This window comes from Phalacrocorax aristotelis, chromosome 2 (assembly GCF_949628215.1).
Source record: "Phalacrocorax aristotelis chromosome 2, bGulAri2.1, whole genome shotgun sequence".
Taxonomy (NCBI): domain Eukaryota; kingdom Metazoa; phylum Chordata; class Aves; order Suliformes; family Phalacrocoracidae; genus Phalacrocorax; species Phalacrocorax aristotelis.
The window spans coordinates 15,583,335-15,601,224 of NC_134277.1; the positions used below are offsets into that span (position 1 = coordinate 15,583,335).

General features: G+C 39.8%; 1 protein-coding gene across 22 annotated transcripts in view; it reads left to right on the top strand.

The window, feature by feature from the left end:
- The window catches only part of PARD3 (par-3 family cell polarity regulator), a 464,268-nt gene that overhangs the window by 149,529 nt on the left and 296,849 nt on the right, over positions 1-17,890 (top strand). For all 22 annotated transcript variants that reach the window (XM_075082466.1, XM_075082475.1, XM_075082472.1 and 19 more), the window contains exon 3: positions 7,826-8,006. In XM_075082466.1, the coding sequence (XP_074938567.1) occupies positions 7,826-8,006 (181 nt within the window). The remainder of the gene's footprint in view (positions 1-7,825; positions 8,007-17,890) is intronic.

The window sequence follows — 17,890 nt, forward strand, 5'->3', positions numbered from 1 at the left end:
TGTCATCAGTTTTTAAAGGAAATGATTGAAGTAGATATTTTAGGTGGAGGTATTTTGACAAGGCTAACTTACATTTTAGAACCTCTTTTGGAACATCAAAATCTCTCTCTTTGAGGACCAAAGTCTCCCGTGAAAAAGGTACTTAGTTCAGTTATTAAGCATAAACTTAGAACCAGAATCCTTGCCAGTGTGGGTGCCTCACCAGAAGTGGGCTGCACCGCCACTTGGAGCTGCCTCAGAAGGGCTGTGCTTTCTGTTCCACTGGAAGCAGAAAAATAATCACTTGTGTGAAAGGCAGTTTTGTACTCTAATGGCCATCCTGCAGGAGATGTGCAGCATAAATACCAGAAGACCATAGCAGCTGTGAAAGGGAAGCCCACATCTGGAAGTTGTTGTATAGGCCAGGAGGGGAAGTGCATGGTTCAGCCAGGGAAATTGAGACACTTCTGGTTGTTCAACAGATTAACTGTCAAGTAAGTGGACACTGAGCAGTGGAACAAATTGGGAATGTCCTTGTATGAAATTATCTGATAAGTGTCCTTCTGGTGAGAAGAAAATAGGTATTTAAAATGGTTCCTAATCATTAAAAAAGATAAGTGATTTCAGATTCACTCTGTATTAAAAAGAGTGGACAAGAATTGCAGAGGATATGAAAACCAGAGGATTACTTGCTGTCTTTCTAGCGTGAGAGTAGAGCTGTAATCCTAACTGATGTTAAAATAAGTCTGAAATCATTACTGGTGCTTACACATGAGTCAGTATCAGATTAATCAATAAAGATTACAAAAGAATTAACAATTTTTGGACAAATACTTAGGAATATGCAAAATTCAAGTGAATTTTCTGGCAGTCTGACTTGTCATAGTGGGGGAAAAATAGAGCAAAAGTTTCTAGCTTTATAAGTTTCTGTGAAGTGGAGGATTTCTGGTTTTGCGGTTTTGCGCTGGGGAGAGGTGACCTGATTGCACCATTTGGATAGTGATGTATTGTTTTATATGGTCTTAGTACTTAATGAAAATGTAAATGAACATTGCTGCTGAGATTTTTTTTAAAATCCAGTTAATTAACATTTAACTACTTAATCTAGTCTATTAATAAAGATTGCATATGTGTTTACTAATTTTTAATTACCTTAGAATATACAGAAATTGTAATAATTAATGTTGTAATGCAGACTACTGCTGATATGTCAATATTAATATAAATGTCGTCTTTTTTCCCCTGCTTTTTATTTAATTAAATATAACCAGGTTAGTATGATATGTTGAGTCCCAGACAGAGCAGTAGAGAAGCTCATTTCTCTTTCAGAAAGAATGAAAGATTAGTCTGTAGTTAATTCCGTACAACATGGTGTTGTGGGAAGCTGGTCAGATGTGCTATAGAGGGCTGAATGCAGTGATCTGCTGGAATGCCTCCCTCCTGCACTGCGGAACAAATTCTTATCTTGTTCAAACTGATGATTCTTTCTGTGCCAGCTTACATTGATGAAGAGTGTGGATCTGTATTGAAACCTCCTTTCCATTGCTTTTGCCATATAATAATTAGAAACGTAAACATGCCAGTCTAAATTAAGCATATCATTTATTAAATTTGTTTTGGGAAGACAAAGTGGTTTGTTGCTACTTGATTTTTATTTCCCATTTCCAGGTTTTTAGTTCAGTGACTGCAAAATGCAAATAGTATGTCCTGTTACCCCAGGTGATTAAAACTGCTGTAATCTGTTTAACCGTATTTTCACATCTTTGACGCATTCAAGTTCAGGTTCCATGGAACAGGGAGTGGATGTAACATTATTATAACTGCTATTATTATTTATTATTATTGTTAATATATTTGGTCTTTGGCTGTGGGGTTGTCTTTGTTTTTTTAAAAAAATGGATTCAAACAAGCCAAATGGCTCTGATTTTCACTGAATTTTGGTCGAAGATCTTTTAAAGACGTAATATTGAACACCTAAGCTATTTTCTTCTTTGTGCATTGTTATGGTCTGTTCAGCTCTTCTGCCAATCCCTTCTGCATAAGAATGGATGATATGATGATTTCCTCAGGTTATTGCAAATTATGAGATCTAAAACTGAAGGACAGAGAACAGGAGGCACAGCTCATGTCAGGTACTGGAAGTAATCACAAAGTGATTCTGGAAAGGAGTGTGCAGTCCATTGCATTTGAAAACCACCACTGTTGCATGGTTATGGTAATTTCAGTCATTTATTTCTTATTTAAAAAAAACCAACCAAACAAAATTCAACATGGAAGCAGTCTCCTACAGTAAAGATGCTGTAGGAGATGTTTTTTGTTTCCAGAAAAGATAGTCATTTCTGTTTTCTACTCTCTTTGTAAATCTGGTATTTAAAACCTATCAAAATACTGTAGGTTTACCATTGACTTTAAGGCTGATAAAAGCTAGTCTAGTAATCTGTGTTCCATGCTTTGCCAAATTAAAAACATCTCTTTGACCTTTAAATGTGACTGGCATCTCGATGACAGGCCTCTGGTTTCCCTGACATAAAGCAGTGTTTATTGCTGTGAATTCCTGCTGCAAAGGATTCTCTGCAGGCCCAGCAACCTACTTGTGTGGCTTCCCCCTAAGTAGCTGTAAGGTGTCTCTTCCGATGTTTTTTGTTTTGTTTCTTTTTCCTGCAAAGATGGTAGTCAAGGTGTGATTTCTGGGCCTCCAGAGGTACGAAAGTGTATAAATCCTTTCCTTGAAGAATTTCCCTTGATTAAAATAAAATGCATTGGAGAAATTGGAAATGAATTCTTGATATCAGATTACAGTGGAAGATGTATTTGCACCCTGCCTTCCACGAGACAGGCCCAACAGGCAGACAGGACATGACACAGAGGATTCTCTATCCTCTCTCCACCTGGCTGAACGTGGAGACTTAAGGGATAGGGGGCAATGGTGACAAGTTCCTGCCTGGTGCAGCAGGCATGTCTCCTCTGTGACCACACCACCCTCCCAGGTGCCCTTGCGTAAGACGTATAAGGGTCTGCATGTCAACCAAACAGTAGCAAGGATGATGGTTCATCTAGCTTAGAGGTGTTGCAGAAGTTAAATTGGCCTACACCCCGTGTCAAAACTGTCTCCATAAAGAAAAAAAGATGGGTCATTGTCAGAGGAGACTCCCTTCTGAGGGGAACAGAAGGCCCAGCGTGTAGACTGGACCCACTTCTTAGGGAAGTCTGCTGCCTCACTGGGCCCTGGGTTAAAGACATGAAGAGAAGGCCTTCTATCCTGGTATGGCCCTCAGATTACTATCCATTATTTATTTTCAGGTAGGCAGTGATGAAGTTGCAACAAGAGGTCCGAGGACAATCAAGAGAGACTTCAAGGCTTCAGGTGGGGTAGCCCTGTCTGTTAGGGGGAGTTTTTACTGTCTAGAGCTTGATAGTGGCGATGAAAGGGTTGAGAGTTTATGGGTAAGAATCAGGGAAAAGGCCAACGAGGCAGAGGTCATGGTGGGAGTCTGTTACAAACCACCCAACCAGGATAGAGAGGCAGATGAAATATTCTGTAACCAGCTGGGCAAAGTCTCACAATCACTAGCCCTTGTTCTTGTGAGGGACTTCGACTTACCAGATGCCTGCTGGAAATACAATAGAGCAGAGAGGAAACAGACTAGGAGGATCCTGGGGTGTGTGGAAGATAACTTCCTGACACAGCTGGTGGGTGAGCCAGCTAGGGAAGGTTGGACCTGTTGTTTGTGAACAGAGAAGGACTGGTGGGAGATGTGGTGGTTGGAGGCCGCCTTGGGCATAGCGATCATGTTGTGATAGAGTTTTCGGTTCTTGGAGAAGTAAGGAGAGGGGTCAGCAGAACTGCTAACTGGGACTTCCAGAGGGTAGACTGGCCTGTTTAGGAGAGTGGCTGATGGGGTCCCTTGGGAGGCACTCCTGAAGGTCAGAGGTGTCCGGGAAGGCTAGGCATACTTAAAGCAGGAAATCTTAAAGGCACAGGAGCAGGTTGTCCCCATGTGCCGAAAGATGAGCCAGTGGGGAAGATGACCAGCCTGGCTGAACAGAGAGCTTTGGCTGGAACTCAGGAAAAAAAGGAGAGTTTATGACCTTTGGAAGAAGGGACAGGCAGCTCAGAAGGACTACAAGGATGTAGTGAGGTTATGCAGGGAGAAAAATAGAAGGGCCAAAGCCCAACTGAAACTTAATATGGCTACTGCTGTAGAAGATAATGAAAAATGTTTCTATAAATACATTAGCAACAAAAGGAGGGCTAAGGAGAATCTCCATCCTTTATTGGATCCTGGGGGAAAACGTAGTGACAAAGGCTGAGGAAAAAGCTGAGGTACTTAATGCCTCCTTTGCCTCAGTTTTTAATAGTAAGACCAGTTATTTTCCGGGTTCCCAGCTCCCTGAGCTGTAAGACAGGGATGGGGAGCAGAATGAAGCCCCCATAATCCAAGAGGAAGTGATTAGTGATGTGCCACACCACTTAGGCACACACAAGTCTACGGGGCTAGATGGCGTCCACCCAAGGCGTCTGAGGGAGCTGGCTTAAGTGCTCATCAAGCCACTTTCCCTCATTTATCAGCAGTCCTGGCTAACTGGGGAGGGGTTAGCAAATGTGATGCCCATCTACAATAAAGCTAGAAGGAGAATCTGGGGAAGAGTGGCTGGAAGGCTGCCCTGTGGAAAAGGACCTGGGGGTGCTGGTTGACAGCCGCCTGAACATGAGCCGGCAGTGTGCTAAATTGTCTGATAGTATCCTGGCTTGTACCAGAAATAGTGTGGCCAGCAGGAGCAGGGAAGTGATTGTGCCCCTGTACTGGGCACTAGTGAGGCCGCACCTCAAATCCTGTGTTCAGCTTTGGGCCCCTCACTACAAGAAAGCCACTGAGGTGCTGGAGCGTGTTCAAAGAAGGGCAACTCAGCTGGTGAAGGGTTTAGAGTAGCACAAGTCTTATGAGGAGCGGCTGAAGGAGCTGGGGTTGTTCAGTCTGGAGAAGAGGAGGCTGAGCGGAGACCTTATTGCTGTCTACAACTACCTGAAAGGAGGTTGTAGCGAGGCGGGGGTGGGTCTCTTCTCCAAAGTAACAAGCAATACGATTAGAGCAAATGGCCTCATGTTGCATCAGGGGAGGTTGGGATTTGATATTAGGAAAAACTTCTTCACCAAAAGGGTTGTCAGGCATTGGACAAGGCTGCCCAGGGAGGTGGTTGTGTCTCATCCCTGGAGGTATTTAAATGACTTTTGGATGTGGTGCTTAGGGAAATGGTTTAGTGGTGGACTTGGCAGCACTAGGTTAACAGTTGGGCTTGATGATCTTAAAGGTGTTTTCTAACCTGATTCTATGATCCTATGTTTTGGCTCTCCTTATTTCCTGTGAGCTCACCGTCATCTGCAGTGTGGTGTAAGAAGCTGTGGAAACCTAGATCCAACACTCTATTCACATTAAGTCTTCCAGTCCCAAAGATTTTCTAGCTTGTTATAAGGAATGGATGTACCTTTGTTTTATAACAAAGTTCATAAGTAGCGTAACAGAGGTGCTGCAAACCTGGATTGAAATATAAATCGCTACTGTAGAATAAAACGCAACGCTAATTAGATTTGGAGGAGACTAGCATGGCTTGTGTTTCTTCACGTTATATGCAAAAATGTTACAGCTTGGTATGCGTTTTTAAATGGAACTGAAGCCTTTTGATGGTTTGATGCTGTCAAACTGGTGAATACCTGCGAAAATACATAAGATCAAAAGCTAAGCTTGAACTGAGAAACAGTCATCTTCAGATGTTCTGAAGTCATAGGTTGTAGACTGTGTGGAATAGGAAAAAAGCTGGAGGCAACTTATAGTAGAACATACATGCACAGAAATTTATATGGACGTACCTTTTTACGTATATACAATATATATAAAATAGTTGCAGCAGCATGCATTGAGTAATATTTTTTCAGTCAGCCTCAAAGGAACAGAATGTAATTTGGGGGATTTATCTTGATACATGCCATGCAAAGGAGAAAAAAGATTTGATGTTTCATGCCTAGAATTCTTAAATGCATCGTTTGTGTTTTGTTCTAATACCTTACACATCTTCACTTGTGAATTAAATTTATTTTCAGTTGCTGGAGATTGGCAATTACCTTGTTATAAAACAGATAGTAAAAGTGTTATGAGTAAAGTGTGCTTCTTTTGAGAAATATGCTTCAATTTATGTAAGCCTGGGTATTTCACAATGTGTTAGAAAATTAAATTTCAAATAGTCTTGAGCTACTGACATTTTAGGTGATATCATGTCTCTTTTGTTACTGTCTTGTGTGTAGATTTCTCAAGCGTAAAATAATGAATTGTATGTTAAAAACATGTTCTAGCTGTTTGCAGCTGCAGCCTGGTTTTCCTTCTGCTCCCTACTTTTCAAATAGCACTGGAGAGAGCATGGACTTTTTACCCATTACCAATTAATTCTTTCTGTTTTGTGCATGCCAGAGCCTAAATTTGCATTAGGTAGGGAATTACTGGCAGAAGTTTGCTACTCTCTGCAATTTCAAACCTACTCATTAAAAAAAGTTAATGCCTGGAAGTGCTTTCAAAATCTGAATTCCCAAATGGTTTCCACTTGGGCCTACAGTTGTGGTTTTCAATTTTTTTACCTATGTTTGTGTAAGTTAGATTTGAGTAAATGGACTAATATTAAAATCTGTAGGATGAGATGATGTCAAATTCACTTTAAAAAACCCCCAGAAGATAAAAGAAAATTATGTCTCTGATTCCTTTAGGTTATACAAAGCTTTAAGTGTTGTTCTAACACAATAAACAATTTGCAGAGATCAGTGTAGGTTTAAGTTGTTTTGCTTCATTTACCTGACCAGTTTGGGCAGAAGAATGTAATGCTTTCTTGGAAATGTCTTTCAAATATTACATTATAGATTAATTTATAGCCTGCAGAAGGCTGTTATCCATAAAACTTTTTTACCCATCTTAAAAATTTTCTAAAATTAAGTATGTGTAAGAGCTGGCATTTTCTTTTTCAGTAGGTTATCAAAGATAAATTGGGATAAATTATTTGTTTCAAATAAAAGCATTCATTTACAGGGGAAAAAATATCTCAGATTTATAGAAAATCATCATGACGTTTTTCCTACTTCCCTTGCAATGGTGAACATCTTTATTAAATTAGTGACTTGGCTATGTTTCAAATTGGACTTGGGTTCTTAGGCTTGTCTTGGAAAAGCTGATTGCCAACAAATACAGAAGTATCTCTGTAAATTTGATGAAATAAATTTAGCAAGGGAAGCCCGCAACTTAATTCATATGCATAGATAATAGATTAATAGGTTCCAGAATAATAGAAGATAATTCGTAGTGTTAACACTTTCAGGTGGCTTTGTATTTTGTCTTTAGCTTTCAGTGTGTATTAACATAATTTCTTTTTGTATGTTTTTATTGTATAAAAATGTAGTTTTACTCGTGATTTGACTTTGTAGTAATGATGCACATAGAGGTATCTCAACACAGGTGATAAATTCCAGTTCACAGGCATCGATCAGCACTCAGGTAGTTTTCTGCTTTGCTGGGTAAGAATTGGTTTGTCGGGGAAGGTGTGACCCTTCCTTTCCTGATTTGGTGCCATTCACTCTGCGGCTTGCAGTGATGGGTTTCATGTCCCATCAGAGCTGTTGACCCGTTGTACTGTCCAGTTAATGGCTGCTTTTCCTTGGGCTGATGATTTTGTGATCTAGGCATTGATCTGAGTCTCTGCTGGTAGACATTTCTTACTCTTTGGTGGGAAGAAATGATGAAATGCTGATCTACAATGGCACTTCGATGTTGCTGCAAATTTTTTTAACAGTAGATTAAATTGTCATTTGCAGTTGGTAGCTGTGTTTGATGAGCAAGATCCACACCATGGAGGTGATGGCACCAGCGCCAGCTCGACAGGCACACAAAGCCCAGAGATTTTTGGCAGTGAGCTTGGCTCCAACACAGCATCGGCCTTTCAACCTTACCAAGCAACAAGTGAAATTGAGGTCACCCCTTCAGTCCTTCGTGCAAGTAAGTAAACGTTTGCAGCATCTCAATGTGTTTCATCCTAATTTATGAGGATGCCAAGTGCTGCTATCCATTCCTGCTGCTGGGAATATGATTCATTATCTGTCCTTATCAAAATCTGATCAAAATTGAGAAGCTGCATAAATGCTTGTTGTATGCAAGTAAACAAACCTTTCTGTTTTAATAAATTATTTATAAACTGCTTTTAGGAGCAATACGTTCTTGCTGTGCTGCCAGTTTAAAATTGTCCTTACACTGAAAATCACAGCAAAGTTTCCAAATGCAGTTGCTGCACAGTGTAATTTTTAGTTTGCCAGTTTTATTCAATTTAATGAAGAAAAGGGTAAAGAAGAACGAAAGATAGGAGCACTTTCTGCCGAACCTGTCAATGTTGCTAGGTTATGCTTGTCACCTTTCTGTAAAAACACTTGCTGATACATGCATTTACTGTGTTGCAAAAATGCACACTTCTTTAAAAAACAGAAACCAGAGCCAGGAACATAATTTTGTTTATTTCAAAATGGGTAAGATTCATTGCGAAATCACAAAATAAGAATTATATATCATAGTTCTTACTCTGGCAGCATGTTTGAATTATTTCAGCTGATTAAGAAGAAAGGTCGCCAAAGGAAATTTACTGTGGAATTCCCATTGTTAAAAGTACCACGCAAACAAGACAACGTTGGATAAAGCATTGTGCCCCTCTTGTAGTAGCTATCATTTTGTTCACTGAACTTCTTGAAGTAGTGACTCCTTCCCAGAAAATTCTCTGCAGAAGTCAGTATCAGTCAGGCTGATAGGCTACAGATACAGTGATTGATAGGCTACAGATACAGTGTTTTAAACAACTATTCGTAATTCCCAAGAGATTACTTTTTCTGTAGGTGTTCTTTTAATGGATAAAATCTGTGTTTAAGTAATCAGGTAAAATGCAAATGGAAAAGTTACAACTGTCTATTAAGTTTGAGGGCTTTCGTACCAGAGTATTTTCTGTAAAATTAAGGGAGCAACATATAACAATTAGCTCACATAGACCTGAACGTGTGTCTTTTCAAGCTGTGACTATGCTTAATTGTAACCCAGAATTAAATTATGAAAGGGATTAATGGCAGAATAAAGAAGTATCCTAGAATACCCTAGGACTCTTCTGTTTTGCTGTCAGTAGAGTATGCCACTGCTAAATACACGTCTCATTTCCATGCAGAAGCCAAAAAGCTGTCCTCCTCGGTTCTCAGCTTGGGGGTGAGGTGGGGGTTAGAGCAGGCAAAGACATACAGATTTTCTCTTTAGTGTGATTATCTGGTGTATTATGCAGTACATTGATGTTAGTGCATCAAAATCATATAGCACAGATAAAATTCAATGATATATTGGACAGCTCACTTATCTTTGGTGTCATTCTGGAAAATAGATGGAATTCTTAGCTAGTTCACTGATTGCTAAAACGACCAAAAAGTGCTTTGAGACCCTACGATACAAAGGTCTATAGAAAGGCAGGTGACTTTTAAAATTCTTGGTAAGAATTATAGCTCTTTTGACACTTTTTATAAAAGCATGCAAAAACAAAATGGGTGAAATAAATTGTCATAAATATGTTATCACAAATTAGAGATGTTCTCCTATTTAGCTAATTCCTTATTTTTTTTTTTTTTTTAATATTGACAATCAGATATATTTTGTTTCTAAATGTTCCAAACCACAGGCTTAGAATCCCAGCCCGGTAATATTATCCCATATTAAATATACCTATTTCAAGAATTTCATTTAAATATACATTGAAAATGGAAATAATATCCCTATTGTATTTCCTTTATAACTGGTGAAGTGAAGCATAGCATACAAATGGTATTCTCAGTATTTCAAATAATTATCTTCTTACTGTGTATGTTCTATTCAGCAAATAAAACCCATCCAGTTTTGTGGTAGATGCAGATCCTGATTATTACATGTTGACAAGGTCATATATCTATTAATTGGATTGGAGATGGGATACAAAATTGCTGTAATTATTGTAATTTTCTAGCTAATTGCAGGGTTGGCGGTGAATATTTTACTTCTAACAAATGAAAAACAGTATTCCGTCTGAAATTGGTTTATAGCATTTTAGACGTTTTGTTTTACATCTCTGGTGCTTTTTGCTCACAAGCTGGGCTCTGTTTCTCAGCAGTTTGCTCGCCAAAGTATAGCTTTGTGCCATTCTGCTACCGCTCACCTGCACCCGAGTGGTACAGAGCGGTCTCCATTCGGAGGCAGCATCTCGGCGCATTAGGCCGGGGCTTAAGGGCCTGCTGAGATTTTCCTCTCTTTGTTCTGGTTGCCATGCTACCCCTTTTGTTTGTTTATAGATCACGCCATTGCTCCTCTCCCAGCAAGGGAAAGGTTAGCTAGAGCAGGTCCAGATGGAAAAGTAATATTCGTCTGGATTCCCTCTTTTCCCATGCACAAACACAGCCTGTACTTTGCACGTGGGGGGTTGTGTCAAATTGAATCTTTCCATCTAAATGTGGAAACAGAAATGAGGCTGGCCCCATACCCCATATGTTGTTTTGTGATGTGAAAACACAATTCATCGATACAAGCAGTTGATTTATTTAGGTTTCTTATCTAGCTCTTTCTCTTTTACTGCTTTTCTGTTACCCAAGTTAAATTTCCTCTTGTTGTATTTCATCGGTTGAGCTGCTTTTTTTTTTTTTTCTAAGCAGTAGGAAAGGCGTTTTTTGTGTGTGCCTGCGTGCTTTCTGAGAAGAGGCTGGAAGCTCACTGCAGAAGATTGTTAAAGCAGACTGATGTTTATTCCCTGCTGAAATATAAACTGGAGGCGCAGGTGAAAATTGCCAAACCTAATGAGCAATTTGGCAGATAAGACAGGATGTCAGGCAGTGACAGTTCAGCAGCGGGTGCACTGCCTGTGAACCAAGTTGTTTGTTTCACAGTACTGCATTTAAATATTGTAAATAAAATCCCTTTCCAGCTACATGAGATCTTGTGAAAAGGGTCATCTCTTTGTCTAGTTTTCCTTTTAAATTATTTAGCTCTGTTAAATAACCAAGGGCGGTCTTAGTTCTTGGTCTTGGTGTGATTATATGTTGCAAGTCTCTCTGAATGTTCCAGCAGTTACAGTTAAAAAGCGTTTTTAATATCTAAGATTATTTGGAAAATATACTGAGAGGTTTAGGGGACTGATTTTTTTTTTCTTCTTCTTTTTTCCTTCCTCGCCCAAAGTAGAGTTGAGGGGTCTGGGAGATCTTTCGTTCCTTCTTCATCTGTTTAATGGGAAGGTATCAAGAAGATGAAGGCAGACCCTGCTCATATGGGCACATTATTGCTGGAGGCAACAAACAAAAGTTGCAACAAGGAATGCCAGTAAGATATTAAGAAAATAATTTTCACTTCAAGAGTGAAACAGGCTGCTCAGAGAAGTCTTGGCATCTCTGTCCTTGGAGATGGACGGAACTTGACTGAACATGGCCCTGGGCAACCTGATCGATGGTTGGACTTTTGATGTTCTTAGAGGTCTTTTCCAACCTTTATGATTCTATGATCTAGTTGGGCCTGTTTTGTGTGGAGGGGTTGGACCAAATGGCTTCCAGAGATCTCGCTCAATCTCTGACATTACCGTGTAATCCTGTAACTCCAAATAACTAATAAAATTGAAGCATTTGCTTCTTGAAGCTATTATTTGTAAAAGCAAATGACGTTCACAGCAAAATAATCAGCAGACAGTTGTGCAAGCATGTTGTGCACGTACAGCTTCCCAGCATGGTTTAGTATTGTACTAGTTTGTGCCTGTGTGACACAGATAAGCTGACCACGCCTTTTATAAGACTGATGCTCTTGTTTCCAGGATGTCTTTCGTAGCTGTGTCAGTTCCTTAAAAATGAGATGTGGGGTAATTGTAAGGTTCTCTGAAAGGATGGAGGGTGAGCATCTGCCCAAAATGCTGGGCAGGAGAGTCTAAGAAATTACTAAGAGCTAGCTGAAAACGGTGCATTCCAGTGATGCATTTGCTCAAGTGATTTGTATTATATATTTTAGTAGGACTCTCAGCATCGGTTTCATATTCTGGTCACAGAAGCAGACTATGTGGGGAAAAGAAGTTCTAGGTGAGACTATTATGAAGTGAGTGCACAGCTGGCTGTGAAGATATACTGAAAGTGCAGAGGAGCAAAGAACTTGTTTGCAGCTTCATATCTTTGTTTATCCAGCAGCATGGCTGTTGCTGTAAGGTTCCCTGTGTGCGTGTGTGTTCTTACCCTGCAATAAGCACAAGTTTATTCCTCACAGGTAAGAGCATGGATGCAGACTTCCACTGTGAATTTGTTGAGATATTAAAGTTCATGACCCTGCTTGTCTTTGAATTTGTGGATCTCTCTGTACCCTCAAGAGTAGTTTTTGTAGTTCACTGGCAAATTAGTAGGACATATCAAGTATAGTCCCTGAGGGCTCTCTTAGGCTCTTAGGTTAAGGACTGTTCAGTAGTTTAATAAATCTAAACTGGAATACAGAGTATTGCATAAAAAGCTAAGAAGGATTTTTAAGCACTTTGGATGCCAAGGTTTCGGTTTGGTATTTGCTTCGTACATTTATAAATGTTTCAAAATCAGTGAGATGTGCACATTCACTGCATCGAGAAGGAAGAAATAATTCTCAAGTCAATACTAGTGAACAGCTAACTATACAGTACCGCCAGAAGGATCTGGGTATTATGCTCCTCCATCAAAGGGTCAAAGGTAAATGTGGTTGTGGGCTCACTGAAGTAGTTGTGGGCAGGAATACTTTAGCTGAAACGACCAGTTGTGGTACCAGACTTGGAGAAATTGTATACCGGTTGGAGAGAGCTGAAAGAGAGCAACAAGAGTAAGATGCTTTAGAGACTATGACGAAGCATTGGAAGGACTGGTTTATTTAGTTAAGAAAAGATGAAAACTCATAGAGTCAAAGTCTTCAGATGTATGATTTTTTTTTTTTTCTTGTTCTCGATCTCTGGTAAGAGAAGGGCAGCTGGCATTTCCTGGGGAAGGTCCATTTTTGGAAACCTGTAGGCCTAAAAGATTTTTCTACACCTTGTTTAACAAGTAAATCTTTGTGGGAATGGTTCAGAGGCATGCTCCGCATGCTGCTGAGTGGTGCCATGCGCTGTGCTCGAAGGCAGGAGGGCAGCCAGCTGGTGGTGGCAGATCTGTCCTGTTCCTGACTAAGCTATTGGGTTGTTCAGTAACCAGGGGTGAGCCACTTCTTGGGTCCGTTGTAAATGTGTGTTTTCTTTGCATCTCACAATTTGAGTGTTCAAAAAAATCCAATACTAAGCAAACCGCTTAAAGTTGTGAGCACATAAATAAGTGTGTGAATTTTAAGTGCTTTAAAATTGCTGTTTTAAATATGGCAATTCACTGATTTGGTACAAGTATTATCTAGAGTCCCAAATGCATATTCTGAGAATTAATTTGTTAATATTTCTAAGTGCCTTTGCTAAAGGTTTGGAGCACTGCATATTAGTATGTTGGCAAAGAACTGCAGAGGTGAGTTCATATTTGTTCTGATTTCAAAAATGCTGATGGTTTCAGCACTCCTTCCCACATACGGCTGTTACAAACAAGAATGAAAAAGTTTATATCTCTGACTCCTTATTCAACTGTGAGTCAGCTTTATATATGGAAATAAAGTCATTTTCAAGTGCTGAAGAACTAAGGAGGCAAGAGATTAGAAGAGGGAGGAAGAGAAAGATGAATTAATAAAAACCCAGATGTTTGGAGCTTTATCAGATGGAGTTATTTCTAGGGTTAAATAGCTGCTTCCAAAATGTAGAGAAAGTCATCCGCATTTATAATGAACTATTATGGCTTTACAGGCAACGCTTGCTAAAGTCAATAGGAGGTTTTCCAGTAGCTCCACTGAGCTTTGGGGCAGGTCAGCTTTCAACGGTGAGTGTCCTCAGTCAGGAACCTTCACTGGTGACCTTCATTGGTGTTCAGGTGCCTGTTGTTCCAGTGCAGCTCTAAGAATGAATTCCAAAAGATTTCCTAACCATCATTCCCACTTTTACTTCCTTGCCAGGTTCTCAGATGTTTCCTTTGCCATATCAGATAATAGGAAAAGAACCTCGAACTTGATGCTTGCACTGAGCTGTTGCAACTGAATAAGGAAGGTTTCTCATGCATTGGAGTTTGAGGAGAAGATTTAGCAAAGTCTGTTTCCTCACCTTCTGGTGCTCTCTCCATTGAGGAATTCTTATCACATTTATCCCTGTAGCTCTATCAGGGATATGATTGTTTTAAAGCCAGAGTTATTGAATAAAAAAAATCAGTACCAGGTGCTGCTTTCTTCCATGAGGCTAAATTTGTTCTTTCTACAGCACAGTTCTGACTTGAGTGATCTCCAGTTGGTGTTTTCTCCAAGCGTGATGTCTGCTGTTAATTTGGGATTGTTGAGCAATTTAAAAACCATGTGTTTTCGATGAGGCCGTGACACGTTTGTAAAAACAAATGGATTTTAAACTGCTTAAGTTTCTAAATTAACCTTTAATATCTTCAATCTTCTCAATATACCATCAAGCAAAATACTGTAGCTTCTAGTAGGATTAAAAAAATCCCCCAAACCAATAAAGTAAAGAATTTTAGAACTTACTGGATTTTCTAGAGAAAACCTAAGTAATTATGGGGAATTTCAAGATGTCATTCCATATGGTGAGGGCTTTTGTCTTTGACTACTGATAATGGGGAGTAATAAAAATACAGTATTGTATCTGATACCTGTTGGTATTTTGTACCATACAGAATGTAGTACAAGAGAGATAATAAGGAAAGGTTATGAAGGTGTGAAGTACTGAATTTGAATAGTTTAAGAAGTCATATTTGGGTATTAGTCTAAATTTGACATCTTAAATAGATTTAATGATCACTTGAAGAAGAAACTATTATGGAAATCACAGCTGTATTCTGAGAATGTTTCGCTATGCATGTGTGGTGGAGCTGGCGTTGCTGGCTTTTATTTTCCCCTTCTTTAAATGAAAGGTAACATCTTCCTTAAGGGAACTGTATTTTTATGTGTACAAAAATGTTAGACCATTTTATCTAATCAAAAATCACAGCATAGCTGCACAAGTCCGCTGTATTGTGGTATCATCAGCTATTTGTTTATTGAAAGAGTTTGTCATCACACATGTATCAATAAGTGTAATAACTCTTTTTATAGATAATTTCTTGATTACTCCTCTATTTCTTGTGATTTCATTGTAAGCAAACAAGGAGGAGCACAATGAAGGCAAAGGAACATGAATCTGAGATGAGTAGGGAATGCTTTTTCATGGTACATACAACCACCCTGTGAAATTTTTTACTTTATGGAGGCATGTGTACATATTACACTTTTTCTAATCCAACAGTTTCTAAGAACCTCATGAAGTATTTATAGGTATTTATTCTGAAATGTGATAAAATAGTATGCTTCAAGGCATCCTTAATACCCAGAACCACCAGTCCACGAGACTAACTGGTATCCCTGTCGCATTTTGCATTGCTTTGAGGCAACAGCATTGGTCTCTGGGAAGGGGTTGACTACTGACACAAATTATTTGCAGACAATTTTCCAACAGGAGAGGATGCAGAGGTTATCAAATATACTTAATTATTCACTTGGTCCTAGCAGGATGATCTTATGGAAAGGGTGTTGTAGGGCTAGTGAAGAGTGTTGTGATGCTGGGGGCTCTCTGCCATGCTGTCCTCAGGGTTACACTATGTTCGATGCAAGAGAGCTAGTGCATGCCCCCTGCCCCTAAACAAAGAAGGAAATGGGTATTTTATACCACAAGCCCAGGGCTGTAAGATATTATACTTAAAGTATATCCTTAATTTGGCTAAACTTGTACTTCAATGAGAGCATTGTTGCTTGCTTTTATTCTTAATTCATAAGGGGTCTTCTTGCTCCCTTATTTATTGCATTTGTAGCATGTGAACTCACACACTCTTATGGGGATGTGTTTTGGAGACCGACCATCTCTTTTGGTGATTACTGGGAAAAAGTTGCTTTAAATTCTGTGTCTTTTGACATGTTCTTTTGAGGGGGATGAAGCAGGGACAGATGGCTGTTAGTTGAATAGGCTTGTTTTTTAGGTTGGGTTTTTTTATTTACTCTCTTATGCATTAAAAAGGGCTGAAGGATGATACAGAAATAAAGGAGTGTATGAGAAATAACTCCATTAATTTATTGCCTTATTTTGTACTTTTAAAAAGGTAAAACTTTTTCTCCCCCCACCCATCTCTTGTTGTTCATCTTAAATTAATTGTGTAAGACAGATGAGCTCCATCTTCAGAAATGCTGTGGGTTCATGTTAGGGGAAGAGAAAGCATTTAGGATGAGAATCAAGCATATATACTTCGAAGACCTTTTATCCAAGGATTTTGGCACCCAGTAGCAGTGGATGCTGTGGAGGCGACAAGCCCAGTTTCAGACCGTGATCCTGGTCTGAGCTGAGGAGGCATGAGCCTACTGCCTGCTCTCCTGCCAGCACAGCTCGGCTCAGCTTGGCTCAGCTCAGTGCAGCTCGGGAAGGCCACCTTGCTGGGGTTGCTTTCACCACCCAGGCTGATGCCAGAGCTTGGCTCTTCGGGATTGGAGGTGGCTGTGAACTCAGGCTGTGTTCCAGGTCTGTGTTTCTTGCCTCCATTATGGATTTAGATAATTAATTATGTCAACATTTTTTGATTTATAGAAACTGGAAGTGATTGTATATGTGAAGGGATTCGGGTACCATGTGGGCTTACAAACAAAAGCAGCAAGTGGCGCTTAGGCTAAGGTTAAATATTTGTACTACTACCTGCATGCATACAGTAATGGGCTGTACAAAGACAGCGGTACCAAGCTAATTGTGTTAGCTTCTGGAAATTGTGCATAGGGGTCGGGGACTAGGCTTCTCAAAGCAAGCTTTGATCAACCGTTAAACCTTATCCTGAGGGGCTGGATTTGATTCAGCTCTCTGTACAGCACTGTTTGCAACTGGAAGTAAAATTGGGACTCTACTGGCAATTGCTGGGCAACAGCTGATTCGAAGCAGACACGATGGATGAGGTTAATATCAACAGACTTCAGGTTCTGCATCTGAGCTAAATACTTGGGGCAGCCTGGTTTCTCTTTCCTGGAGCAGAATGGACACCTTTAGCGTGAGTTCATCTGACCTGTTTTACAGCTTATTTCAGGATGAGATGGAGTATAGCCTAGACTAACTACACTGGCTAATCTCCATTGATGAGAGAAACAGATGCCAGTGGATCTCATTCTGTAAAAGCAAATTTTTATTTGAAAGATTTTTTTTTTTTTTTGGTAAAAGGAAGTAGGGTGTTGCCTTTGTTGCCTTAAAAACGGTCATTTGTATGTTTGGAAGAGAAATGCTAAATGGCATTTTACAAAGCCAATGCTTTCTCAGTTTGACCCACAGAGCAATTTTATAAGGCCCCAGGAAATTCCACCACAGTGATAATTGTGCTTGGGAAGAATATTTGGGTTGTAGGCAGTATGTCATGAATGCAGATAGTCCCATATTAGCTTTTTTCAGAGTAAAATTGGATTTGAGAAACTTCCATGAAATTTTATGGTTAAACGAACAGCGTCATCTGCCTTGGGTCTGACACTGGTATCTAGTCACTTTATGTGGTACTGCTCCCAAATGGGTAAACCTCTGCAAAGAGGCAGCTGTACTTTTTCTTGCCATGCATCCTCAGACCTTGAAATGTAATGGGTCATGCCGTGTGGCACTGAAAAGCAAGCCTAAATCTGGGGGAACAAGCATGATGTGGAGTTAACGAGCACTGAAGGACTTGAGTTGTCTTTACTGCTCTTTGCAGTTGAGTCCCTGTGTAGTGCATTCCCTCGTGTACCATGCAGTGTCTGGGTGC